Source organism: Epinephelus lanceolatus, chromosome 15 (assembly GCF_041903045.1).
Source record: "Epinephelus lanceolatus isolate andai-2023 chromosome 15, ASM4190304v1, whole genome shotgun sequence".
Classification (NCBI taxonomy): domain Eukaryota; kingdom Metazoa; phylum Chordata; class Actinopteri; order Perciformes; family Serranidae; genus Epinephelus; species Epinephelus lanceolatus.
Window position 1 is genome coordinate 20,161,933 of NC_135748.1, and position 27,539 is coordinate 20,189,471.

Genomic DNA, 27,539 nt, shown 5'->3' on the forward strand with positions numbered 1-27,539 from the left:
TGTTTTTTTTTATAAGTTTGGTTTTGGGAGGAAGTGGAGATGCGTTGTCCATCTATATATACAGTTCCCAGATGATATATCCACATAACTTTAGTAATTCCTTGACTTTTTCCTCTAAGACCACTAGAGGCTAATATTTTTTTGTCTTTAGTTTAGTAGGCTTGATGGCTATTGCATGGATTGCTAGGAAATTTGGTAGGTTACAGACATCCATAAACCCCTGAGGATGAATTATAAAAACTTTGTTGTTACCTTAGACGTTTCCTCTGAATTTAGTTTTGGTTGATGACCAAATATGTGGAACACGAATGGCGCTCCCATCAGCCTTAGCAGTATTTTGTGCTGATTAGTAAGTGTTAGCATGCTAACATGCTAAAACAAGATAGTAAACACGGTAAATGTCCCAACTAAATGTCAACATGTTAGCATTGTCTTTGTGTTAGCATGCTGATGTTAGCAGCCTCACAGAGCCTCTAGCATCTTGTTTAAAGGCTGTAACTTTAAACATACTGAATATGATTTATAATTTTTTTTTTATCTTAATACTTTGCTTAAGAACAGATTTTAAGTTCCAGCACAAAAGAATCACAGAGTTCAGGTAGTATTTAATTCATTGATCCTTTACCTTTTTGAAAATCAAAACGTAAAAGTTACACAGATATTGGTGATTCAATGATCAGAGATATCAATGTACACCATTGCCAAATGATATATTTCACACCATAAATACTCATAGCACAGAAGCAGGAAATCAGTAACCTGCCTCTGTCTGCAATTTATCATCAAGGGACCAATTCTGACACACTGATGTTCATAAAAACACATACCCGCTTAGTAACCAAAATGGGGGTCACACCCACTGATGGCCAAGTCATGTGGTCAACGTGAAGCATGCTTTACCTTTACAACAGATCTATGAAGAATGAGCGGGAAGAGAAGATCAGTAACTACAATTACAAATATTTTGGCAGGAGCACTGAGGGAGAGAAACGGTTCTTGATAAAAACATGGATGGCTCAGTTTGTCACAGATGTGAGGATGATAAAGAGCAGAACGCGTTGAATCAGAGAAATATTGACAATATGATAATGAGGTAGTAGTCAGCAGGGCGCTGCATACTTTATTTTCAATGGTATTTCGGCAACCTACTGTATTGACGCTGATATATTTACACACTTAGACACAGCTTGTAACGTAAGACATGTTTTCTTTTACTTAACACAGTGCCATATTGCAAGGTAAAAAGAAAAACAGGGAGATGAGAGGACTCCCGTTATTATGATTCTTATGGCTGATCATCTTGGGCCACTACAAAATTCTAGTTGTAAAGATTTTATGCAAAAGTTTTCATTTATACTGCACTTTTATTGAAACAAAAGTCTTTTATCAGTGGAGCAAATCAAATATAGTTCTTCTGCTATACAGGATACATGTTTCTGATTAGAGGGATTTAGAATATGTCACTCAGTAGCATACAAATTCTCCCAAATCTAAGTAAAAGCATGCTTTGTTTAGCATGGTTCCAGTCAGAATTGGTCCCTGTTGCATTGCACAACAGTTAAATAACTCAAGTTATATTGTCACCCTCTAGAGTGGAGCTTGTTTATTGGACAGCGGCTAGTTCAAGTTGGGGTGATTGGGTGCTGGAGTGGGGTAGTTGTCCTCCATCACGTGACCAATCACGCTGCTGTATAAAAGGCATGCCGGCCGCTGGATCAGTGCTAGCCACTGATATCGCAAGCATGGCGGCAACTCTACCCTACTGCAATGTCAGGGATTCCTTTGATCACAGTATCATATTATTGTGACAGCGCCACAATTTATCACATCACATAAAATCCTTCAGTAGTATAAGCATTCACCTCCAACACGTTCTCTCTCACATGGAGAGGAGCGGCATGGCTCGGCTGGACTGGACTACAGTATTACTCACACCCAGCGTTAATGGACATGGAGTTAAACACAGGGAGAAGGGAACTCAAGGCCTCTCTCTCCCACCACGGATCACACCTTGTACTGACACGCTGTTGGGCTGCTGTTACCCTTAGGAGCATGGTGACACTTTGTTTCTTGCATAGCTATTCACATGTGCACGCGTGGGCATCCCGAGGTCTCCTTGCAGACGCCTGCCTGCCTCCTGGCCGGTGGCAAGGGTGTTACTCTGCACTGGCCACTGTGTCAACATGAGGTCAAGAAGAAGTGTTCCACGTGTCTACTGTACTCCTGGAGGGAGGCCGCGCAGACAACAACCTCCTGCTGGGTTAAAAATAAACCCAGTGTGAAGTGCCGCCACTCCCGCTCTGCACCTGCCATTTACCTCTGTTTGGTTGAAGCTCTATAAATGCAGGCACGGCTATTAAAAGACGAGAGGTGTCTAAAATGGTGAGAGCAGATGCTGGGCACCTTGCTCCCTGTGTGTGGGATGACTCTGCCACAGGCTTAAAGGGGCCCGAAATAGAGTGGTTGACATATGGGCCTCTGATTGTTTGAACAAGGAATCTCCTGGACTTCTGCCACTCGGCATAAATCCTTTGATACTGCCACACCAAACACGCTGATCATCTTTCACCTAGCCCGAATCAGGTCATCTATTTGCATGCCAAGTGGCAATTTCCACGGGCTTAAACAATGACCAAATTTGGGGTTCAATGGGTTACATGAGCAGCACAGACACAAACCACTACGAGGAAAGGAGAGACGAGAGTGGTGTGTCCCGCTGGTGGGACTGAGATACACAGGCATGGTCTTCTAGCAACAGCAGCATTGAAAAGCACATGAACGATAGGAGGTTAAGCCCGGCTTCCCCACAGCTCCCTTTATTGCTGAGTTACTACAGAGTAAGACGACTGACTACTTGTACCTGTCTATGCTAGTTTGGTTAAACATGGGACCAGCCAGTCTTCCAGTCTGAGACGGATCCACAAAGATCACACGGCTTACTGCTCTGGAGAGGTATATCCAAGGACATTTAAACTGATAAGAGTTCACATTTAGGTAACAATTTTAGTTCTTTTTTTTTCCCAGGAGGAGAACGAGAAAATGGCCACCAAGTTCACCAGACTTTGAACTGTACACTCAGTCTTCCATTAATAAATATATACATGTCCTGGTCAAGTCCAGGTAAAAAAAAAAAAGAAAACACAAATGCAAGACAAGTGAGTCTGTTTATGGTTGTTGACACCTCGGCTGCCTTCAGAACAAATTTAAGGAACTTTTAGTTCTCTGAAAAAAAAAAAACCTCTTTATCTTGTTATCAAGAACTGGCAACTACTTATTCTGAAGATGCTGAGGGGTCCGTCTTCATATACAGCATGACCACTGACAATTAACAAAAACCAAAAAAATTATTACTGTACATAGTATTTCTTATATATTTTAAATTAATCTGCATCATTTTTATATTTATACTAATAACCAAGTTTTGCATTTTTTTCTTTAGTGTCCCAGGGTTCCAGGAGGAGGAGTGAGAGAGGTCAGTCTCTCTCCTGCCTAGCACAGTCAGTGGGGGTCTCCTTCTCCTGAGTACCCTCAGCCTTGGTTCAAGTCACTTTCTGTATCGCTAATGCAGCCCTCCACCTTTGCCGTCGCCTTGGCCAGTCTGCCGCCCTCCGATCAGACCTTGGCCTCCAGCATCTCTAGGAAGAGTTTGTGCATGGGCACCTTTCCCTGCACTTTGATGCTGTAAAAGTGCTGCACAGCCTTGGTGGCCGTCTGCCGAAGCAGAGGCAGGGTCATGAGCAGCTTGCCCGCCCGCCGCGGGTCCTCCTGGTGCTGGCTGCTCTCGTAGTCCTGCAGGGCCTCGTGGAGAGCGTCCTGAAGCTTCTGGACCGCCTCCATGTCCTCTATGTGCATGGAGTCTGATGGGACGAGAGCAGAGGAAGCAGCGTGAGGATTGATGGATTTTCAAATTTGACAAGAGGAGAAAAGTAACTTGTAAGAAATGTAGTTTGCACTTTGAGACACTGGTAATATAACAGGAGTGATGGGAAATGGATTTTTCTAAAACTAAATTAAATCTCATGATTGATCTTTACTGCTCTGTCTGTAGCAGTAAGGTAGGGGAGCACATTATCAGTATAACTCACGCCCTGACAAGATAAAGAATAGATCATAAAAAGGAAAAAACAACATCTGCTTTATTTCATTTATTTATTTATTTATTTATTTAGTCTTTGGTGGACTAGGAGGGATATTCATATGGCCCTTGACCAGCGAGACTGAAAATCAATGTTATCCTGCGGTAACAATGGCATGAATAGCACCCAATCTCTTCTGAGCAAGTACACATTAAACACCTCACTGTTCCAAAGGACAGATTGTTTACGAACAAAAAAACAAGGAAAAGAAAGGGGCTCCATTAGAGAATTGGACGCCATAAACAAGCCTGAGATGAATGCAACACTTCCTTTCAATTAATTTCCTTCCTTCTCCCTCAAAGGAGTTTCTGACCATCAGAGTGGAGGGAAAACAAACACTAAGAGGTTCAATTTACAGCAAGATGCTGCAGCAAAACCAGCTCTCTAAATATAGCAGTTAAAACCAGCAAATAGATATTTCCCTGTAAATGTTTTGTGTTATTTAAAAAAAGTCTTTCTTTTTATGTTGTGCTAAATAAAATCTGACTCTCTCAGCTTCAGTCAGCCCAGATCTCTCCCACCTCCTGGCCAGTTTTAGAGCAGTCTACAATTTCAGTCTGGCTTCTCTCCGGTGTTCTTTGCTCCTATAACGTTTCGCTACACTGCCACCATTTTTTACTGATCCTACTGTACATCATGTTACAGCACTCCCCTCTCATTCTCGCCTTTTCCTGCCCCTGTTTCTACCTCCCAGCCTCTCTCAGGGACAGTCCCGGGTCGCGGTTTCTCTCACTGGTTAACCGGTGTCTGGCACTCCGGTGGCGGCACGTCATTGGCTGCCTGACTTGTCTCACCTTGGCGGTGCATATTTTACCACACGGGACAATAAAAGGCAAAACAGATTTCAGACTTCGCCCCAAATTCATTGACTGGAACAACTGTATTCCCAAGACCTTGAGACATTTCTCACCCTGACGGTTTTCAAATCCACAGTGGTAAAATGAAGTAGGTCGTTTTGTAAAGTGAATGTGGGAGGGGAGGGCGGTGAGGGGGGGTGGAAGAACAAAAGGCAAAAAAGAAAAAAAGAATCACAGATGAGGATGTGGTGTGACATAATTATCTCTTGTTCTTTTCACAGAGGCTGGATTCACAACCTAACAAGCTGCATTCTTTTTTTTTTTTGTACAAATCAAACTCGTATTTTCTTCTATTTTTCACACTCGCAAACACGTTTTGGCAATAAACCTGATCTGAACCTGCTATAATTGAATGTTTTGCAGGGAGGGGATAAAAAGGAGGAGAAAATAAAAAGAGAGATGGAGACATCTCAACAGATGGGCAGGAAAAGAGGGCAGGAGACAGCAAGCATGCAGCTTGTAGTCCTTGGAGGAGGGGTAGACTTAAAAAAAACAACTTTGAAGAAACAATTTCCTTGCAATCCATCAGTGAGCCCACGTCGATCCGATTGATAAACTGCTAATTACAAAATCAATCGCTATGAATTTTCACAGCTGTCAGACAGAGGGGCTCCCGGGAGAGCGATCTCCCAGAGACCTTGTTCTAACATTCCGGACACCCTCCTCCTCCTCCTCCTCCTCCTCTTCTCTCCTCGACCCCCATCTCTCCTCTCTCCCACACACACTCCACCTCCCTTCCAAAGCTCTGTTGTCTGAAAGCAAAGGCCCACCATCAGCATTTTCATTTTTCAGCCCCGGACAAAACAAGGGAGAGCGGCCCAGTGACCCAGGCATGCATTGATCAGAGCGGGACAGGTCCTGCCTCCTCAAAAGGAGCCTGTCAATAGCGGCGTGCCGTCTCCGCATTGGAACAAACGAGGCCCATCACTCCCTGATACTCATTCCATTCGACTTAACACATTTTATTGACAGCCCCTGTGCTCCTAATGAAATGCTAAATTTATCTCCCGTGGCTGCTGTGCCCTGCAGCTACTGTTATGGAGATAGAGAAAGGGAGGGGAGAAGGGAGTGCTGGAGAGAAATACCACAACATGGAAGGTGTTCAATTAAAAAAGCTCAGTCCCTCCATCCCTCTTTCCCCATACACTGCCCTTATCTTCCCTCCATCTCTCCATCTCACGCTCCAAACTAAAGGTTACACCGAGAAACTCCTGAAAAACTAAGAAATGTCATTTCTGAAACTGTGTCAAACAATACCTCACTGTTTCTGGATATTACACTGGCTAGTGTGCATTACTCAGAGGTCCAGTCAGGAAAACGTGAAATATTCTAAGTGAGTATAACACTGTTATTTCCATGTGAAGATTTTTTTTTTTTAAAGCACAACTGTAGTGTATTCTTCATATATTGTGTGCATATTAATCTGTTATGTCAGTTGATAGGGAAAGCTAAAGTTTTCACTTATTCGTTAAAAAGTGAATTTTATTTTTGTGTTTTTATTGCAAAAAAAGCAGTTTGTTAATATATATATTTCACCTAATGCAATAATGCTTTTACAACATTAAAAAGAAAAATTGAGTGGTAATATCAAGATGTTTTTAAAACAAAATCCAATTACATTGTTGAATGAAAGAATAGGGGTAAAATTTAGCAAACCAATGACTGCTTTGGGACATATTTGTTCCTCTGAAAGTAACTCTAAATTCTAAATAGTATTATAAATATTTCAAGAAATTTTTAACATATTTGATTAACAAGAGGACAGATAAATTATGGTAAAAGTGATATTTCTGTTGCTTTAATATTATTAGCACAATTGTAATGTGATTATTATGAAATACTATGATATCAAATACTTAAAAATAACAATGAAAGTGATTTTTATTTTTTTTTGTATTGAAGTTATTCTCAAATTCTTCTGATACCAATGGAAAACATACCGTAGTTTCCATTAAAATGCATGTAAAATTCGCATCAGTGCAAAGTCACGACAACTGAATGCTATTTACGATGCGCCAGTGTGCTGAAGACACCCCACCTGAGTTGGCGAGAGCGATGGCCTTGAGGGTGACAAACTCCTCCTTCTCCACTTTGAGCTTCTTGTATTTGCGGACCAGCTGCAGGATGGAGACGTAGAGGTCGAGCAGGCCTGTCAGCCGTGAGTGCTCCTCGTCCATAATGTAGTCCTCGGCGTACACCAGCTCGTCCTCGTATGGCAGCGAGCGGAACACGATGCTGAGGATGAGGATCTCCATCCAGGCACTCTGCAGTAAACTCATCTGGTCTCCCAGAGAGAGAGAGGAGAAGCCTGGAGGGACAGAGAAGGGGAAACTGTGTGAGGATAGGAGGATATAAAATGGCGCAGAGTCTGTGTGTGTGTGTGTGTGTGTGTGTGTGTGTGTGTGTGTGTGTGTGTGTGTGTGTGTGTTTATGCATTTCTGTTCAAACGTACATAACTGTGCCTCCACCATGATTCAGACAGAAGTCTTCTTTCATCGTAAAGTTCTACTAAGTAAAAGGACAGATGGCACTTTGACTTGATCAGTAAACCAAACACGACTTGTCAAGCCCTGGTAGCCTGGAGTACATGCCGAGGCACATGTTAGCGAGCGGTGTTTAATTTTAAATGCACAGTGGAAGGTCCTCTTTGAAGCCAGTGTCAGAGCACTTGAGTGGGCTTTACTGTAAGTGAGGACAGTAAATCGGTGCAAAGGTCCGGGATACACAAAGCCATGTGGTTACCCCTTGTATCCTGTCACACCTCTGTTGGTGTGAGGGGGGATTAGCACCGAGACACATTCGCATTGGAGAGGTTGAGGACATGACATGCACCGTGTTGCGACAGGATGTGATCAGGGGATGCGGCAGCACACACAGATACACAAACGTGTGTCAACCAGGGAAACAAAACGCGTGTGCACATGCGGATCATGACACTTATACGTATGCACATAAATCCATACACATAAAAGAACGCACAGACACACACACAGCACAGGGGTCACGTGGTTCAAGCCCAGCCTGAAGACCCGCTTAAACCCGGGGCCTCATTCTCCAACAGCAGCTGGATGAGCTGAAATTGGCTCGGGCGCATCAAACCGCTGTCATTCTCCCTTCAACACCTCTACATATGCTCAGAATAGAACATTAAATAAAACAAACTGATAGATCCCTGAAAGATGAGCTGTGAGAAACTCAAACAAATTAAAATGGGTAAAGGTAAAAAGAGAGAGGAAGAGAGAGTGAGGAGCAGATAACCAGATAGCCATCTCATCCCTTTTCCCTTCGTGCTACCCTTCAGCTGTCAATAAACTGCATGAACCCCCTCCACTCTTTCCCCTCCATCTCCCACCTCCCCTCCTCCTGCACAGCGTGCCTGCAGGCGCCCCATTCTGACAGCATATTAGGCTCTTCAGCTCCGCCCCTGATTAATATGATTGCTTTTACAAGTTTGCCGTTGCCACGCGACCTGCCGCCGCGTGATTAAGTGGCGATAGATTACAGTATTGACCAGGGTGTTCACACCGCACCTATTCCCCACATTTTCTCTTAAATATAAATGATCTCACTGGGGTGCAGCCACCAGCCTGATGTTTATCTACTCCTGCCAGGACGCCATGAACACACACACATATATACACACGTGCAGGTTGAGAAGAACAAGAGACATGATGAGGAAGTGTGAGAGAAAGTGAAAAAGAAAGAGGATGGACAGAGAGACAGGCAGAGAGAAAAGAAGAGCCAGAGCGAGTAGTACCTGAGTGTTCAATTTCCCTTATCGTGGTGATGACCACTGCAGGGGAAGAGCTGGAGGATACATTAATTAACAGATTGTGATCAGAATGTGAGGGCCTTCACATTTTGAAGGGGAATCAATAGTCAGTAGAATAGAGTGCTAACAGAAAGGTGCCGGTGCCCGGCTGGACTGGTCAGAGGTCTGAAGAGCCCAAATTAGACCCAACAAAGGAAACTGCCGAAAGCACTCAAAACACTTGGCTATTATCAGTGGAGGCAATAAACCATATTTTGTAAAGGCCTGTGCCATTACACATATCCAGACTGCATCTTAAAATCTTTTGTTGTGTTATTTCCTTGTCTGCATACGTGGCCATTAAGTTGTACAGACTGTGGACTGGCCGGAGGGAAATTGTCATGCAAGCGTGGACGTGGTCTTGATTGCCGCATCAGGTTGGCATCACAATCACAGGCAAGGCTTTGTCTAGCCTTTTAATGCCAAGGAGGAGTGAAGCGGAACTAAAGCGCTGCTCCCAATGTGACAGCCCGTGTGAAGGCCTTGTTCAGGGTTTGTTGGAGAGGCTTTAGAGTTGTTCTGATACAGCCGACACCTCTCAGCCATATGCACACATGCAGCCCAGCAGCCTACAATTACCTTTGATGCTAAAAGTCCTTGAATTTAATACAGTGTTGTGAGATGGAGAGGTGGTGTTTTTCCCCTGCACCATCCCCTCTCTTCAGGGCCTAAATTATCGCTCCAAATGGGATCTCGTGTCGTTGCCTCGCCTTTTTCCACTCAATTTAATCGAGTAATGAAGTGACTTCCCGACTCCGCAGGTCACACGGCGCTCCGGCCGCCGCACTCTGAAGGTGGCCCGGTTAAGTGCCGTCGGAGTGGGTGATTTCCTCTAATGAAATATCAATATTTACATCTTCATTTCCAGCCCACTGCCTTGGCAGGGTTTGACCAAACATGACACAATATTGACCAAATCAGAGAGGCCTGTCTGCGCGCTTGAAGGGCCTTTTCCACTCCACTGCTGAGTGCACCGGCACATTTCTGTCTGGGAGTCTTTGTGGCAGATATACAGAGATAATAACAATGCAGCGTTTGTCTTTGTTCGCTTTGACTTAAGCACCCTGCTCATATAGCGATCAGATGCCTCAAAGGGATTTTCACTTTCAAAATGACCAGATGTGACATATTTTATCCTGCCTGGGTATGACTGAAATTCAGATCAATCTACAAAAAGGACAAAAATAAATACAGGTGACAGAGAGACGACACTACAGAGCAGCCCGACTGACCGCTAACTGCATCAGCACACCATCATCCATAGCTCAAAGGGTGAAAACAAGACCACTAAAGACCAACAACAGAAGCCAAAACCATCACCTCTCCCTTTATCTCCCCAAAAGCACTCGGCTGCGGGCAGGAGGGGGCAGCCCAAACCCACAGACGGCTGCTTCAAACCCCTCGCAGAGATTAATCAGAGCACCGTTTCATCTGCCAGAGCGCAGGACGGTCCAAAATGAAATGCTGGAGATTTCTGTTGAGCTGGAGTTCATATTCTATTAATTTATTATTGTTTCCCTCTCCCCGAGGGCCATTAGCGCGGGTAATAAAAAGAGATGTAATTACGAGGCACGGTGGCCCCCTCCAGCTGCAGCCCCCTCGTAACTCACCCTCAATCAGACAACAGAGCAGACAGAGGGAGGGAGAGAAAGGGAAGGGAAAAAAATGGCAAGAGGGAGAGAGAGAGAGGGAGAGAAATGGAGGATAAAAGAGGAAAAGATATGGGCCAGAGAGGAGGGAGATAAGGAAGAGAGAAAGGGAGCAGCAGCAGGCAGCGAAAAGGCGACCGCAGCATGAGGGGAAAAAGGAAGAGGGAGATAGAGAGAGGAAAGAGAGTAATTCTGGCTGGACAGCAGCTGATCTATCATGGCGAGCTATCAGAAGGACAAGCAGGCCCTGAAGACTTCTGCCCAGCGGCAATCTCACCTCAGCCAAGTCAAGTGCTCTCCGGGCTCCAGTTGGAGTAAAACTGCCCCTAACAGGACCCCAGAGGTTCAGCACGTCTTTTTTTTCCCTAACCTCAAACTGAGCTGAATGATCATGCTGCTATAAGCTTATTTTATATCAAAGCTTTTTTTATTTTAGATGGCAGTTTAAAAAAAGGAGGACAAGGTGAAAATGTATGCACCTCTGATTCATATAGATTTCTCTGATCTGGCAGAGTGACACACACCATGGTGCAAGATGTATAACCAATACAGGAATGAAGGGCAATTTTTAGCAGCTTTATAATGCTGTGTGTGTGTGTGTGTGTGTGTGTGTGTGTGTGCAGGCTTGTTTGTGTGCAGCTGCCGACCATGATTCTTCTTGAATTTACATGACAGCATCAGGAGGACCCAATCAATAGCAGCTTGGTAATAAATTGCTGCGCTTGACATAAATAATTTGACCTGAAGTCCAGCCACATGTACAACACAAGCAGCTCAGTTTGCTGTGTGCTCTCCCTGGACGCTGATTTGATGACACAAAGGCTGTTCTTATATTGGACAAAATCATGTCAATACAAACTAAATTGACTCGGTGAAAAAGAGGGTGATGACTGAAAATTAATCTTGTTTTTTTTTTTTTTCCCAGCTCTGGCGCTGACTTTCAGGAAAGTCCGCTATCAGCCTTCTTTCAACGCGATAACCAGCCCATTATCTCATTGTAAGTAGCTGGGGAATGGGTGATTTGACCAGTAGCCTGTGAACATTATGAGGTTCGAGAACGTTAAATACAGTAATCCCCTTGTTTTAATCTGCACCCTATGACCTCCTGACCCTAACCAAGAAATCTTTAGCCCTCCCCAGGGTCCCACTGCCCAATACTGACGTTACATATCTCTGTTAAGCCCCAAAGACCAGGACGAATCAGGCTTTAATCACTGCCATAATTACACATAATTTATCTCCTCTGCCATCAAGCAACATTGCTTAATGAGGGATGGCGCTCTGCTGACGATCACTTAAAGGCACATCAGCATATGAGATTTCCTTCAAAGCATTTTATATAAAATTTTACACAGGACGCGACAATTTCAGATTCACAGATTGAACTTGGTGACAATATGATCAGTGCACACACATAATTGTGATGCTGGATGTACCTGCTCATGTGTCACAGTAACTAAACAAAGCCCTCCCCCACCCTGCCTGGCAGATGTCCCTTTCCTGGCCCTGCATACTCCTGACTGCCTGTCTGCCTCCAATACGCCCCCATCTCAATCTCCCTGCAGCTTTTCCGCCTTCCTCCCGCTCTCCTGCCTGGGTTCAGGCCTCAGCATCCACCTGATTGCTCAATCTATCTTTATCTCCTGTGTTGAAGCCTACGTCAGAGGGTAAATTGAATATACTAAGAGCTGTCTGTTGGTGTCTATATTTAATAAAGTGCACTGATGAGGTGCTGATTTATTGCCGGGCAGTATTCACACACTATTACAAGGAGATTACGCAGCTTGAGTGGGATCAGGCTGGCAACACAGTAAGTAGATTTCACAATTTAATGGCAAAGAGAAAACAGGAGCCCGGAGGGGGCTGGAGGAGGGTGGGCTGATGGGTGGGTGATTATGGTGGAGGGTTGAGCTGACACAAACACGACAACATACAAGAGGCGCGATCTCTTTTTTAACATCGCTGCCTCCATTGCTAACAACTAACCCGCCAGGCGGTTGTCTGTCAAACGCGGAGCTGATGAGCTGGAATCCAATAAAGCACAGATGATGAATATTCCCAAAACACCAGTAATGAATCGAACAATGCCAACAAGACTGTTTCATTAGATTAATCTGGTCTGAATTTAATACCGAAAAATGCAACGACACATGAGAAGGCTGTTCATTTTTTTAAAAGTAACATTTAAAAAAAATAATTTGAGACATTAATACGTTTTTTTTTTTTTACATTCTACATTCTCAGGGTGACACGCCAGAGCAAAAATATGTTTTATTGTTTAGCAGCAAAGCAGCAGCAGCAGCAGAGAGTCAATGTTTGCTTGGCCCTTTAGCCTTCCAAGAATTCCCAGCTGAAAACACTCAGGCCTGGAAAGATGTGAGCGGGCAAACACCAAACAACGAGTGCCTCTTGTATAAGCAGCATGCATGGCAGTTTTTACATATAAACACATGACATTCCCACCACGGGTGGGAAGCAATGTGGGGTGGCACAAGGCCACAAGGTCACATTGGTGTCCTGCCACTCGTGAAGAAGACAGCAATGTCAAGGTGGTAAACAGGTTCTGGTGTACTGAAGCTGTCAGTAGTATACATCCCTAAACCTCCGGGATGGAGTGAAATGCAGCTTTATGGGATGGAAGGGGGCCAGAGGGGTGGACAGTGGACTGCTATGTGTGTCAAAGGTTGTTAGCACCTTAGGAGCAACAAGCCATCTGTCAGCATCCCCCTAACACTGCTCCTAATGACCCTACCCCCCTCAGGCAACAGCCGTGTTAGACTCTGCTTCATGGTGCTATTTGGAGCAGTGACACAAGTGTCCAAAAGCTCCGCAGTGATTATCAATTAATCAAAGGCAGATTCAGAATGAGGGCAAGGCTGCGGTCTGGCGATGGCAAACCTGTGAAAAGGCTCTTGATATGTGACACCAGCCTTCAATATCACCTCATTAAACCAAGATAACACCTGATCTGATTAATTGCGTTTTTATTTCGTCTGAAATCTTAGAAACCTGAAAAGTACTTCATGTATGGAAACTGACCTTTCATGCTATGCTAAATAGAGCCGTGATGACAAAGTTGACATTGGACCCTGTAAGGCAAAGATACCATCTGCATTAATGACAGAGCTTTGATATCCTCCAATCGCCCTCCAATTAAAACTCAATAGGGCCACTCTACTCCACATTATGCCACTTTTGAAACGCATTTTCAAATGTTAGCTGAGAATAGGGGAAATTAAAAATCAATCGGGAGAAGGTAAGTGCCAATTTTCACGACATTTAAATTGTTACATTTGGACTTTGGTTATTGGCCCATCTGTCAATGGCCTAATCAATGTGGTCTACTTCATAATGAACTGTTAATCTTTTTAATTCCATTGCCTAAGGCTGCAAAAATCTATCAGAATGCAATCAGCAGTTTTTTTTCCCCTGTTCCTTTCTTGTCCCGGAGCGGATGGAGGGAGAAATATGGTAGGAAGCAAACATGGTAGGCTGCCCAGGGGTACCGTTGTTGCATGGAGTGTTAGTGCATGGAGTCTCGCTCAACCAGTGAACCGTCTCTGATCAGGTTCAGCCATGTACAACTCAATTATGCAGCCATTTCATGGCCAGAGGACACCCACTGTCCTAATACAGACACCACCAAAGGGACGGACACAGACCAAGCACTCAGCTGAAGTGGAAGTCTTTTTTATCCAAGAAGAATATGTATGATTTAATGATAGGAATTTAAAAAATGATCAAATATTAAACAAAAGCACAAGTGTGACTGTGTGTATTCATACAGCAGCAGATCAGAATAATCTACTTAAACTCTTTCATCTCGTGGGTGCTGCACATTGTTTAGCGCAGTTCCAGGTACTCGCTCACGGCTGGAACAGACACCCGGGCTTACTGCGTCAGGTTTTGGGTTAAATCATAATCGACGCAGTTGGAATGACAAGTCCTCTGCAACAATCTGCGCAGCAAATCCCATTAACATTATGAATCTATCCAGTGTACAATACGTGTTAGTATAATCTGATTAACAGAGCTTCAACACTATGACACACAAAATCCGAGATAGAGTGTACACATAATAATATGATGTCGCACTTCAGGGTACAAGTTAATGCCTCTAACACTGACTGTACATTTAATTGTGTGTTAAAGTATTGTTCATGGAGGAAAAAACACAAGTCATAAACAATACACATGAGTGTGGTGGCTGCTTCAAGGCTTCAGGTTACACAGTGGCCTCAGATGACCTGTCAAATATTCTGGATTTTTTGCCACAGTAAAACATAAAAAGATGACACACTCCTTTCTATATGCACAGTATGTGTGTTGTAGTGAGTGCCATGTTCACACAGCCTATACTCAGCAGCCAGCACAGGAATGTCGTTTTTTGTGCCCGTCTGCGACGCCAGTGTAATTTTTGGGTCACAACGATGAGAGTGTGTTATCGGGTCAGTTGTGATCCGGTCCTGACTAAGCTCCTTGTTAAACTCTCAGTGTGCTGACCATGCAGGGCCCGTGGGGAGTGATCCAAACAGTTTAGACGCGTAAGGGGCCGGGGCTGAGGCCATGGGCTGGGAGCATATCCATCTCTAATCTCCTTACTATCAGATCTGTACCTGATTAATACCCCTCCTTCTGAGAAGTACTCTAATACCTTTTCAGTACAAAATGCACCTGCTTGAGGTCAGCTGGAGTCCACTTTACTTTACTGAAAATTAATGAACCTTCCTAATATAGGAATTGGGATTGAAATTTATCTTCTGAGTTAACTAATGCAATCCCAAAGCATGCACACACTTGTATGTATGTGTGCATGTGTGTGTGTGAGAGAGGCAGACAGTGTATGTGTGTGTGCATCAGTGCTGTAGTGGTGTCGCACATTTCCCGCATGCTGACAGCTCTGTCCCTGTCCAAGTTATGCTGATGAGAAGAAGAGGTTATGGAGGTGCCGCTGAGGGACACATTCATTTAGTTTGTTACCCCTCCATGCCTACAGCACCGTAATGTTATAGAGTTATGGGGGTCAAGCTCAAGATCAAGGAGAATCTGCCTCGGTTGCAGAAAAAAAAACCAGCGGCTAAACAATGTGTTCTCTGTCAAAATCAGAGGAAAACTCTTGAAGGAAGCAAAATCTCTGCTGACGTGAGGCGCTGTATCCTTAATTCAACAGCCTCTTATAACCTAACACCTCGTCTATCAGAACGTCTATGGGGCGAGGAAGAAACATGATTATGCCCATCAATAATTCAATGTGTGTGTGCTTGTGTGTGTTCCCGTGTGCATGTGTGTGAGTGATATGATGTCTTGTTTGGTTGGGCAGGTCCCCAACTTTGTTCTAAATCTCCCTGGTGATTACAACATACATTTGGCACTGGGTCTGTGTCCCCCTCTGCACTCAATGCAGGGGTTTTAGATGCACTCTACTGATTTGTGTCTTGCACAGCTATGTCCATTTTGCATGCCCTCCGTCCTCCACACACCCCAAGGCTGTATGAGCTGCTATCATTAATTATCTATGTGTGTGACTGCACATGATTATTCATAAAGTGTGTGTGGGGGGGGGGGGGGGGCAGAAAAAAATAAAAGTGGGGGATTTTAGAAACAGCAGAAAAGGAAGCAAAAATCATTTGTTGTGTACCTGGGATGTGCTTGGCCCAGCCGATGATGACCACCAGCTCGCGGTCAGCCAGGTCGCACAGCGTGGTCAGAGCCTTTATGTCGCTCTCCGGCATGGTGGGGTCAGGCATGGCATAGATCTTCTCTGGCTCGGCTACCAACAGGTGAGACACTATCTTTGTGACTGAGGATAGAGGAGGAAGGAGGAAGATGTCAAAGCAAAGCAAAGGTCAGAGGTCAGATCACTGCAAAGCTCAGCGAGGCACAAAGATGCACCGCACCGATAAACACTGGGGAAACTGTAACACATGACATAATGGTGGTCTCACTTTCACATCTTCTTTCTCTGGATCATTATGCAAACTAATGGATGGAGTGAAAGGCACTGAAAGCTCTTATCCCTACAGAATGCATGCAAGTGGAAAAACGTATGTGTGGAAAATGCGAGACACTAGTGTCCTCGAGCACACTGTTTAATATCGGTCATCTGCTCGTGGACTTATAATTCAGCTCTGACCGGAACAATACCTGGCCTATTTTTTTTCTGACCAATGAGCTCTCAACTGCCCAAACATGGCAGAGACAGGACGAACATGAGGCTGGCCTGAAACCTTGCCTCAGTTTTACCTGCATGCTGGCCTGGCAGAGGAGGGGCCTCGGAGGAGGGAGACAGTGGGCTAGTGACGGAGCAGTACTCACGAGGCTTTTTGGTGGGAGGGGGGAGCGTCAAGCCCAGGTACGGATTGTTTTCCGTGTCCAACCTCCGCTTATACTTCTGTCGGCCCCCTCGCACGCGGTCCAGACGAACCCCTGGGTGAGAAACGACAAGAGGGATTTGAGATTAAGAGAGTGTATTTTTGCTCAAAATAGATGTTTTTAGGGATAGCAAAAACATGAAACTTAAATAAATCCAAAAAAGTTAATATATATTTTAGTCAGCGTGTGTTCATCTATTACACAAGAACAAACATGCAGGTTTGTGATAAGAGATGACACCCTAACATATTCTGTATCAGATCATGTGTAAAAGCAGTAATGTTAAAGGACTGCATTGTGGCATAAGTGTGTGTGTTTGCGTGGATGAGCTTGCACCCCAGTGTGTGTGCGTGTGTGTGTGTGTGTGAATGTGTCAGAGGCAGGCTGCCTTCCCATATGTGGTCCATGCCTGGCTGGTCTACTGTGACACAGCTGAGCCCAGAGCAGGTCTAAACATATGAATATTTAACGCAGGGTCAATGATCTCACAGACTGGCCCTCTAATTATTTAGCTTTTGGGGTGAGGCAGACTGCATACTAATTAGCTGCCAGCTACATGCCTTCTTTGCTCGTGTGTTTAGGGTGGGGGCGGGTGTGCGAGCTCAGGTGTGTGTTCTTCGCTATATCCAGCAAAAAGAAACTTGACCAGCCTACGAGCAAAGACACAGTCCCACACATACTGTACAAAAACATCCGCTGTCATAGCGCAGATAGATAACTAGGTATTGCTTTCCCATAAAAGACCCTTATTTCACCCCTCTTTCACTGGAGTAGCACTGAGGCCTTATCACCCCCAGCCACACCTAGGGGCCCAGGTTCCACACTGATACTGTAAATGTCAAGCCAGCCTCATCATAACATAAGTTATTTATTATCTCATTATTTGATAAGAATGTTTCCATTTGGATGTCTTTTCTATTCTATTAATTTTCAACATAGTTAAAATATTTCATCTACGCTGTTCTATTTATTTGATACCACCGGGCAGGTGTTTGGTTATTAAATGCAAGTGTATGCAAACATTTATATCCCGCATCCCCATATTTGGACCAGTGTGTCACTGCAGCCTAAATATCCCTGATATCTTAATCCTGTCAAGAGAGAGAATCCCTTCAATTTACGTTGTATACATAATGTAACCCCCCACCCCCCCCGCTCCCCAAACAAATTTAATACTAAAGGGTGGAGGAGAAAAGGCTCAATGAAATGCTTGCGGTGGAGGAGGAGTTAATTTGTCAGCTGCCCGCGTCCTTTGAGCGAACAACACCCGCAGCCAGAGCACTTCCTTGATGATTTCATCACTTTATAACAGGGAGGACGGTGTCAAACCTGGGCATTGTGTGGCCACTGCAAATGAGCCTAATACAATTTGCCCATCAGCAAGTGCTCTTGGAGGGGATGAGTTTGGATGTGTCCCATGCACGGTGATTGGAGGTCGCTCGGTGAATGGGAGGAGGGGAGGAAGGAAAATCAGATGATGTAAGATAGAAGGTGGCCTTCATTTAACAAAGAGGAATTCAACGGTGGATTTATGCAAAATATCTTCTTGATTTTCGCCACTTATCTTACGTGGCCATCGGCCCCTCTCCCACACACTCCACGCATGGGGAGGGGGGTCCGGTAAACTGTATTATCATGTAACTGTAGAATAGAGATTTCTTCTACTTATATAAATTATTTGATTCCCTAGAAACACAAATCTGATTAGGATTGTCTTTCAATTTCCTGACACTGACAACCCACTAACCTAATTACCCCCAATTCCCAACAGAGCCTCATCCTTCCCAGTAAGCACCAGGGAATCATCTGATGGCAACTACCTGTGCTTTACACACACACCATGACAATTTCGTTTTTATGTGTAACATATAAAGAAGGATTTTTTTTTCTGTGAAGGCGTCTTGAGAATACTCTTCAAACACCCTCCACTTGCTGCTTGGATTTAAGCGCTTAAAAAAGTTTCAGATTCAGCTGTGATGGTGCCGTCACTACTGTAGGGATGGAAAATTCCTCTCATTGTCAAACGTGATGTCACCACTTTCTACGGTTTCTTCCGGCTCTCCCGATGAGCCCGGCCGCTGCCAGTTGGCTGCGCCTCTGCTCTCCATGATCCTCTCTGCCGGTTGAGTCATGTGGCTGTGTCAGCCAGTGTAAAGCCAGTGATGAAGGTAGATGGGTGCCTCTTTTAATTAGAACAGTCCTGGCCATAATTAACAGATGCTGACAGGAATTAAAGCTTGGCACTAACCTGTCTCATTTTACTGTCCAACAGGGCCAGATACAGGCAGAGAGGAAGAGGGAGTGATTAAGAGCAGCTAGACGGTTTCAGTCACTTGTGCTGTTGGGCGCTATTGGCGGGGACTTTATGGGCGCCTTTGTGAGGTTCATATGTCCCTTTGGTGGCACCCGAAGCTGACTCTGTTGTGCTCCCTCCAAAGTAAACAGTAGGAGTGTTATAAATGTGTAAAGAGAGTTGAGTACTACCTCATCCAAAGTCATCTCACTGTTTTATGGCCCACTACACAGTGCAGTGAGAGTAGCAGCGGGTGAGCTCGGGTATCATCTCTTCAAAGCAGGGTGCAGGGGGAGAGGGCTTTGGGCCAAGGCGGCTGGCATTTGTGCACGGATTAGCGCAGGCCTCGGGGTGGGGGCTGGGGCCAGCTGACCTAGGGCTCTTCTTTCTCTCCAAAAACAATAATAATCCCCTCCCGAGTACACTCCTACAAAAGGGCCTGTCTTCACTCACTTTGTGTGGCCGGCCGTGGTGGTAGGGGCCCTTATTTTGAGTCTCTCACCTGTTCTGGGTGTCTCTCCATGGGGGAAAGTGTCAGGATGTCTGGGATGGTTGGCAATGCCAAGGGGGGCTTAGGCGGACCCTATTTTAGCTGGGAAAATCAGAAGGCCACATGGCAAGGCATAGTGAACCTTGCCTTTCAAGGAAGCCGCCCCGCTAAACTGCCGTCAGCACTATTTCAAAGGGCTCCTGTTGCCAGCTTTGCATGCTTGTAAGTGTGTCGCAGCATTTTTAATCACGAGTGGTGATGAGCGAGGGTAGCGGAAAAATTGTCACGCATTGCCCTCCTCCCCTTCTGCTGACCCCAGGGGCTGCCATACTGACACCCTCGTCACATAGTCCATTTACAGGTTAGCTACAATATCCCCAGTGAGCTCACATCCCTGCCCCTACTGCTAATTGAAACGACTAAACGGTATTTAAACTACACTTTACATTGCTCTAAATTACACTATTGTAAATGTACTGTATTGTGGATGCAGACTGTATATGCCTTACTGGTACAGACAGCCTGCAACACATGTGGACATTTAGGTGTCTAGTATTTCAGGCACTATACATGTGAGCGTAGTGTGGTTTATGTCCTGTATGTTGCGTATGTGGCTATGACATGGCTATTGTGGGATGTGGTTGTCCTTTGCATGCCAGCCTGCCGAACAATGAGAGGTGTATTGTATATCAGCAGAGACACACTTTGCTCCTTTGTTCAGCAAATGTTCACGACTGTCACACTCTTACTCTACAATAAGACAAGATACTTTGTACCGTTACAAAGAGCACTATTACACCGTGAGGACAATGGAGCCAGAAGCTATTGTATTTGCTCCATGCTGAAGATGTGTGGATAAAAATATGTATATGTAACTTTACAGAAATAAAACATACATGTCTGCACTGGTGTATGTGTGCAACCATGTGTGGAGGGATCTGTGTGTTAGTGAGCGATGGAGAAAGGAAGTCAGTGCAAAGAGCAACCGCCACTGAATGATGTCAATGCAATCTCTCAATAGTATCTTGTCTTCTCTCTTGCTCTAAGCTCTGATCCGTTTTCTTCTATTGATCACTTCCTCCTTTATACAGTCGAGGGAAAGTGCAGCGACTCAACACAGAGTTCACGCCGGTCTCCTGTAATCAGACTGCCGATCTTCAAAGACCACTCTTCTTATACCTGTTACTGCACTTTGAGATATGAATGTTATGATTGCAGCTTTTGTGCCATAGATACGGATAGGATATAAATTTTACTAGTGGGACTATAAACAAAAATATCTTAACTTCCTCAGAAGATGTCTGATGTTATTATTTCAGGGACAGTGATGGATTTAAACTTCTGTTTCATTGGGGGGCAGCACTGTACTTTGTTGGAGCTGTAAAGTTATAATTAGGTGATTTTCCATTGAGACACAATGTGACCTTTCTGCAGTAATGAAAGTAAGTGGCAACCTCAGTCACATGAGTGGTGGCCATCTCCACACCCTGGGCCTGAGCATGGCGTTGAGCCGACGGCTTCATAGAGCTTACAGTGGACAGGGACCATGTGCCTCTCTTTCCATTTCGTCTTGGTGACACTTTAAAAGTGCCGGGCCTCGGGGCAGAAATGCACCTCTCATTTCTCCATTAATCATGACAAATGTGTGATTTTAATAATAATCATTTCTATTGTGACAGAAATCAGTTATTTTAGAGGAATCTGTGACAACATCTGCGCAGGACTTCAATCAGCCTGTGATAATAGCTGCTGTGTGGTGATGACAGACGCTGTGTAAAAGAGTAGGGTCATTCTTATTCTGGGAATGTGCTGAATACACAGAAGTGTGCAGCATTAGAACCTCGGGCTTAGCCGAAGTCTGCATATTTGAGCTTTACACTCTTTTTACTCTGACCTGACACTGGTCATTCATTTATAGCCACAGCTACATATTTTTGTAGTCTCTTATTCTCCAAGATGATATATTGGCATAAATTTTTCATCAGATAGTAATGCGATTACTCTGTCTTTCTGGCACTGAGGCTTTATCTGGCTGCATGCAGTCCAGGGGATTCTGTTACTGTGTGGAGATCCATATGGGCTATGACTCTGGCTTCAGGTGGCGACTGGATATATATGCATCTATAAATCCTGCTCTCCAATGAATAATGGGAGGAATAATGGCGGGATATACTATATATACTGCACAGAGCTTGACAGAGAACTTAAAAGAGGAAGTTTGTGCAGAAATTCATTTATCAGAGCTTCTACCCGGCAGTATTTATACCACTGTATAAACACGAGGGACAATCATACTTTGCACAACATAAGTGCTACCTGACCCACACTCATCAGCACTCGAGGAAAACACGTTTCCTTACAGAGTCCCTGAGCTACTCCCAGAGGAGGCTTGAATAAATATAACACCGCCACTTCACCCCCTAGCCATATATCTTTCATTATTCATTTGTCTGGCTCTTTTGGAGCAACCAACAAGTGAGGAGGAGACAGAGAGAGGCAGGTGAGAATGCATCCACTGATGCAGCAGACTATGAGAGAATGGATAGGTGCCCCCCCCGGAAGAGCAGCCAAGCCTCGGGGTCTCAGGGGGCTCAGTCAGGGCAGCAGAGGGGGGAGAAACCCAGCCAGACAAATCCATCGGAAGCATGTTTAATTGTCACTGAATTCCCTGCTGGCGTGACTTTAAAAAACCATCCACAGGAAGAGAGCCGAGATGTTCGGAAAACATTTAGTGGATCAATATGCCGAGGAGAGCTGAGACTGTGCCCGGTGTGTGCTCAGGGACCCGGCCTGAGCCTTTCCAGGCGGAATATGGTTACATTTCTATTACTCAGACGGCAGGATCAACCTATTCAGCATATTTCCGTCCCCAGCTCAACTGCACATTTATTTACTGCTGTGTAGGTAGGGGGAGGACAGGGGGGCTGGGAACCGGTGTCGAGGCCAGCCAGTTGCATGCATCTCTCACTCTGACTCATTGAGGAAGCAGTGTGGGACTGAACCAAACAACTATGAGTCTGTAATGCTGTAATGTTGCTTCCTTATCAGATCAGTGGGAGTTTCTCTAAATGTGTAAATGTTATATGAAAGTCATAAACAATAAAAAAAAAAAATACGTACAGTATATTTATCTGTGGGTGTAGGAATAATAAAAAATGCTCTTACTCTTCTTACCTTCTTTGAGCATCCCCACTTTGAGGCATTTCATGAAGCGACAAGCCTGACATGATTTGCGTCTTCGTTTTGTGATCTCACACTCATTTGTGGCAGGACAGCTGTATTCTATGTTACCTGAGGAGGAAGAGAAGAAGAGCACATGGTCACCATCGACAAATCAGTTGATAAAGATCCAAAAAAATTGAATTTAAAACAAAATGTGTGTGGAAATATTGACATTTTTAGTAGAATATGAGGTGGAAGCATTTCAGCAGGCACTAAAGGGAACCTAATGGTAATTAAGGTGCTGCTACTGATGAAATAAATACCGGTGTGTACCCTCAAATGGACTATAATAAATCATCTTTTGCCAACCACACTTGTTAAGCACATAGATTCCTATAGAAACCATTTCTGCAGGTGGCTCAGGTGTTCTCCAGCGAGCACAGAGCCTTCCAGCACTGAGGGCCATGGCAGGAGGAGAAGCTGGGGGTAAGAGGTAAAGGGTGGGGGTGCGGGGTGGAGGTAAAGCTACAATAGTCCTTCAGGACCCATCAGTAGACGCCACCCAGGTCCAACACTAAATTGGCCTCATTAATTCTGTGCGTGTCCCCTCCGGGCCCTGGGCGCAGGCCATGTCCCCCTGCGCTCAGAGGGGCCTGCCACTGCCTCAATAGCGGGCTAGAGAGCCAGACACGCTGCCCCTGACCACTTTACATAATACTCCAGCAGACCCAAACCTGTTGTTACCACTGTTGCCATTGTTGACTATTTACATAGTGTACAGGCAAGAGGCCTTATGCATTATTCAGCTGCAGCGTCTGATTCCAGGACGGAGCAATGAAAAAGAGTTTCATTGCTACACAATAAAAGAGCCGGTTCTGCTCTACTCTAGCATTAGCAGCAGAAAGGGCAGGAGATGTGAGGCAATGCCTTCGCTTCTGTCTGATTCCCTACATTTTACTGTATTCAGGGGTTTTCAATAAAGGGTTTCAATATAATGGTTGCTTCAGCCTCAGAATCTGAATTATCCTTCCTTTTGAATGGGCTTTCAGTTTTAAAGCTTTTGACATTGGGATTTTTCCTAAACTTTTCTTTTAACCCAGGGTTTACGTCTTTGTTAGTACAGTGAAATAAGCTGTTGAGTAATGTAAAAATCTAATTTAATCATGATGATTACTTCTATATTTTTTCCTTCACTAAAATGCAGGTAAGTAGCAGGACGAATTTCACCCATCCTGTTGTGTCTACACTTTCTCGTCGGCCTGCATTGGGTCATCTCTGCACTTTTTGGATAAGCTAACTATGATCTACAAAGTTGTGTATTAACATCTTTGCCTCAACTCCAAGATTAAACCTCATCAACTTACGATACACGTAGATATTTGCTCTTTGTACAGCTGATTTTCAAAAGGCTGCTGATATATTCTCAAATTGACCATTACAACATTATACTGGAAAATATGTACAACTAATCACTGCTAAATTATGCTGACATTTAGATGGACTAAATTCTTTTCAACAAGGAAAATCTCTTCAGGTGGGGGACGTATGTATTCTGATAACAACGTAGTATCTTGTATCAATAGATGCCAAAATGGACTCACAAGGCAGACTATCAATTTCCATGTACATAGGCTTGAGACCAAATATACAAATTATAGAAAAACATGAATAGTATAAATTCTGTGTGCCTTGATACTTGTGTATTATTCAGTCTAGCTTGCCTAATTTCCAGGCTTTAGAAATAAATCTAGCCCGTACTTTGCCACTAAGTCCAACTTCTTATTTTCATCAAACCAAAATAATTCAGGATTTTTATTCTGCATTCTGATAAAGGTGCACACAGGTAATCGTGTAAGGTATCATGGGCTGAGACAGCCAAATCGTGCCCTGCTACATCCTGCAAAATCACACTTATCTGGGTGAAATACTAAGTTTTTAGGGAGTCTCATAAGTAAATAATATGTAAACAAATATGCTTTCTGTTTAACCTACTAAATACACACACACAGTACAGAACCCCTGTGACAGATGCAGCAAGTTCACATTTACAGTGTTTAAAAAATGCTCAAACACATCAGGATTGTGTCCCAACATCCTGCAACTGCTCTACAGCTCTGCCCCGCGCTCCATATTTTCTGTACAGAGCAACAGAAAGCTGTGTAATATTCCGCCGGCGTTCCTCCACTAGCCCTCCAACATCCTTTGACAACTTATGCAATTATGTTAACATTATTGGACAGATCAAGTGGAGGGTCCCAAGATGTTATAAATAATTAGAAATTCCTCCTTATATCTGGGTTAGAAATCATTATGCTAATTCTCCTCATCTCTTTGGGATTGGGGTAAATAAAGGTGTGAGGGAAGCGGCTGATGAGCTCTGATTGTCTTTCCTCTGTCTGTTTTCTCTGTTGTCATAGCAGAACCAGACCATAATAATCCTATCCGTCTCCCATATGCTGGGAGGAGGCAATCAGTGCCACCCTGCGCTGGAATCAATTCAGGTCTTTTTGGTTTGCGTTCCTATTACAGACTAACCAATCAACAATTTGCTGGGATGTAAAGAACTTAATACATGAAAGAAACATTGATTTTGATTTTCAAATCTGAAAAATCTTTACTTATCACTTCATTCACTTCATGTTATGTTGCAGGTTTGTTTGCGCAACTCAACCAGGCACAGTTGACCCTGTGTGTCCCCTGAGGACGCTGTGTTTATGGGGGTATTTTTCTCTCCACCTCCCCTCCCTTCCCATTCTCAGGGGTGCTGGGGACACGTGCACCAACCCACACCTGGTGGCTAACTAAGAGAGTTAGCCCTTTGATATCGCACACTCCAGAAACAAAAACAAACGCACACTCACATGCTGCTGTGCTACTGTGTCCACCTGTCCTGTCAAGTCCTCTGTGTGTCTGATGTTCTGTCAGAGGGGGCTTCTCATAGCTCAATGCAGAGAGAGGGGTGGATTAACCAATTTTTCATCTCTATATTTGGTTTATATTTAGGAGAGCGAGTGTTTCGGTATCAGTGTCCATACAGTAAGTCCCACTTCAAAACATGCCTAACGCCCCTTAGCTGATCTAAATGACCCCTCTTGGCCTGTTGTTTTTATTAACATAAATTCATAGTGATGAAAGACGAAAAATATCCAAGCAATGTTGATATTAAAGGCACAATCTAAACAAAACTGTAGCCCCACTGACCAACTGTAACTTGTTTTGACTCCCAGTTTGTTTTCAGGTATTTTAATACACATGCAAACACTAAAGGTTGGTTTTATCAGTTACCTTTTTGACCACACTTGTAAGAGACCTGTAATTCAATTGTGTTAAGTCATCATTAGGGCAAATACTTAATTTATACTATATGCAAAATATACCTGTAATTTAGGTTGTCAATTTGATTTGGTTTCAAATGCAACTGTTAAATGAAAAACGACATTATAGGTATTTATGTTTATGCATTTACCTTTTTACTTTGAACAGAATAGGCTTTATTACTGTGAGATACTTTTATTGTCTTTATGTGAATGAATGATCCCAGCTGGCCACCAGCGTCGTTAGATGTTTATATTTGGTTAGATTTAGGTTGCGATGTCGGGTGTCCAGCATTTAATGTCATTTAATGCCAACGACAATTTGACGTAGAACACTGATAACAGATGATGTTGATATTTTGTTGATTTTAAGTTGTGTTGTTAAGTAACCAAAATCCAACGTCTTCTAAACATCTCATACCAATGTCATCTTGACGTAGAATGACAAGATTCAGTTGTAACGTATGGGGAAGAAGACCCACCGTCAAACACAATTCATTCACATTCACACAACATGAAAATCGAACATTATTAGACATTTAAATAACGTAAACCTAAATTTAACGTTTGTCCGATGTAAGAGTCCAACATCTTTTTGACGTATATGGACGTTCGGTGCCAGCTGGGATATTGTTTGTAGCTGTCTTTAGGTGTTTCTTGTCTCACTGATCACAATGCCCACCCAAGGGATGATTACACTATTTCTACCTGAAGATAACTAAACAGAAGTATGTAAAATAAACTGAAACAAATGCTTTGTGACTCTGAATAAGACTGTGTGATGTTTTTAGATCTACTTTAGCACTACAGTCCCCTGAACAGTAGTTACAAAGTGTCACATAAGCACTGATTTAATTTGTATTTTTTAGTTAAATTAAATAAAAACACTGACTTAAAAGGGACACACCTTTTACTGTAAATGTTTTACAAAACCTTGTCATTCAGAAATAATGGCTGGAAATGCTGCCTTGTAGAGTAATACAACAGCCAGTTTCACTTTCAGAAATGAAGCATACTGGCGGGAACCCCTTTAACCTGAAGGCCATGCTCGGGTTTATCTGTCTTTAGAGAGGTTATGGTATGGTTACCAATAACATTACAGAGTGAAGGGAGAAGAAAAAGATTTCCCTCCTTCTTCTCTTGATAAGTATCTGTCTCAATCTATTTTATGGCTTTTCAGGACCCATGCCAGGGCACAGAGGGGAAAGTCAGGTCTTGTAAGTAAATTACAGTAAAATAGCAGGTATTTCTCATCAAAATCTAAACCGACTTTTACAGGCTTACTGTCAAGGTCTATTACTTCATATAAAAAGAGGGGCACCGAGTTCAGTTGGTTTTCAAGCAATTTTTGCACTCGGGTTCAAAATGGGAAGAAAACAGGGTTCAATAAGAGATTTATGTTTTTGATTGGTGGAGCACGTGAAGCGCAGGAATGGCGGGATGATTAGGGAGCAA

The 27,539-nt window shown here is 43.8% G+C and overlaps 1 protein-coding gene across 6 annotated transcripts in view; it reads right to left on the minus strand.

Annotated features, from left to right (window-relative positions):
• Positions 1–585: 585 nt before the first annotated feature.
• esrrb (estrogen-related receptor beta) overlaps positions 586–27,539 on the minus strand; it is a 96,519-nt gene continuing 69,565 nt past the window's right edge. For 4 of the 6 annotated variants that reach the window (XM_033643149.2, XM_033643146.1, XM_078175030.1 and 1 more), the window contains 5 exons: positions 22,774–22,899; positions 16,769–16,879; positions 16,092–16,253; positions 7,032–7,301; positions 586–3,857 (listed from right to left, as the gene is read on the minus strand). In XM_033643149.2, the coding sequence (XP_033499040.1) occupies positions 3,613–3,857; positions 7,032–7,301; positions 16,092–16,253; positions 16,769–16,879; positions 22,774–22,899 (914 nt within the window). In that variant the 3' untranslated portion in view covers positions 586–3,612. The remainder of the gene's footprint in view (positions 3,858–7,031; positions 7,302–16,091; positions 16,254–16,768; positions 16,880–22,773; positions 22,900–27,539) is intronic. The other 2 variants (XM_078175031.1, XM_033643145.2) reach the window with 1 other exon arrangement.